This window comes from Acanthisitta chloris, unplaced genomic scaffold (assembly GCF_000695815.1).
Source record: "Acanthisitta chloris isolate BGI_N310 unplaced genomic scaffold, ASM69581v1 scaffold28945, whole genome shotgun sequence".
Classification (NCBI taxonomy): domain Eukaryota; kingdom Metazoa; phylum Chordata; class Aves; order Passeriformes; family Acanthisittidae; genus Acanthisitta; species Acanthisitta chloris.
Genome location: NW_008672546.1, coordinates 1 through 435, shown reverse-complemented (window position 1 = coordinate 435; position 435 = coordinate 1). Strand labels below are relative to the sequence as shown.

General features: G+C 60.2%; 1 protein-coding gene across 1 annotated transcript in view; it reads right to left on the bottom strand.

The window, feature by feature from the left end:
* Positions 1–291, bottom strand: part of LOC103802118 (hepatoma-derived growth factor-related protein 2) — a gene marked incomplete at its 5' end in the record, with an annotated part of 3875 nt that extends 3584 nt beyond the window's left edge. The window contains one exon of the mRNA XM_009074571.1: positions 74–291. Coding sequence (XP_009072819.1) covers positions 74–291 — 218 coding nt within the window. The remainder of the gene's footprint in view (positions 1–73) is intronic.
* Positions 292–435: the final 144 nt, after the last annotated feature.

The following is a 435-nucleotide window of genomic DNA, read 5'->3' as shown; positions in this document are numbered from 1 at the left end:
GGCTGTCCCTCTGTTAAAACAGCCCCAAATCGAGGGGGCAGAGGGGCTCAGGGAGGGAATGGAACATGCCCACGATGGGAGGAGACCTTCAGGGAGGTTGGTGGTGGCAGGAGCAGCTCCTTGGGTGTTGCCCTGGGGGTTACCTGGTTTCCGGCCCCGCGGCGCCTTCTTCACCGACACATCCGAGTCCGAGTCCGAGTTGGAGTCTGACTTGGTCATGTCCACAGTGGCATTTCCCATCTCCAAATCTGAGTCTGCTTTGGAGTCAGAGTCAGAGCCAGACTCCACTTTCTGCAGGCAGAGAGTAGGGATGGGGTGGAGGGTGGCAGTGGGGGTGGCAGCACCCCAAACCCCAGCAGTGCCTTGAATCCTACCATCCCCCCAAATCCCAGGAGCACCCTGAACCCTACCATCACCCCAAACCCCAGGAGCACC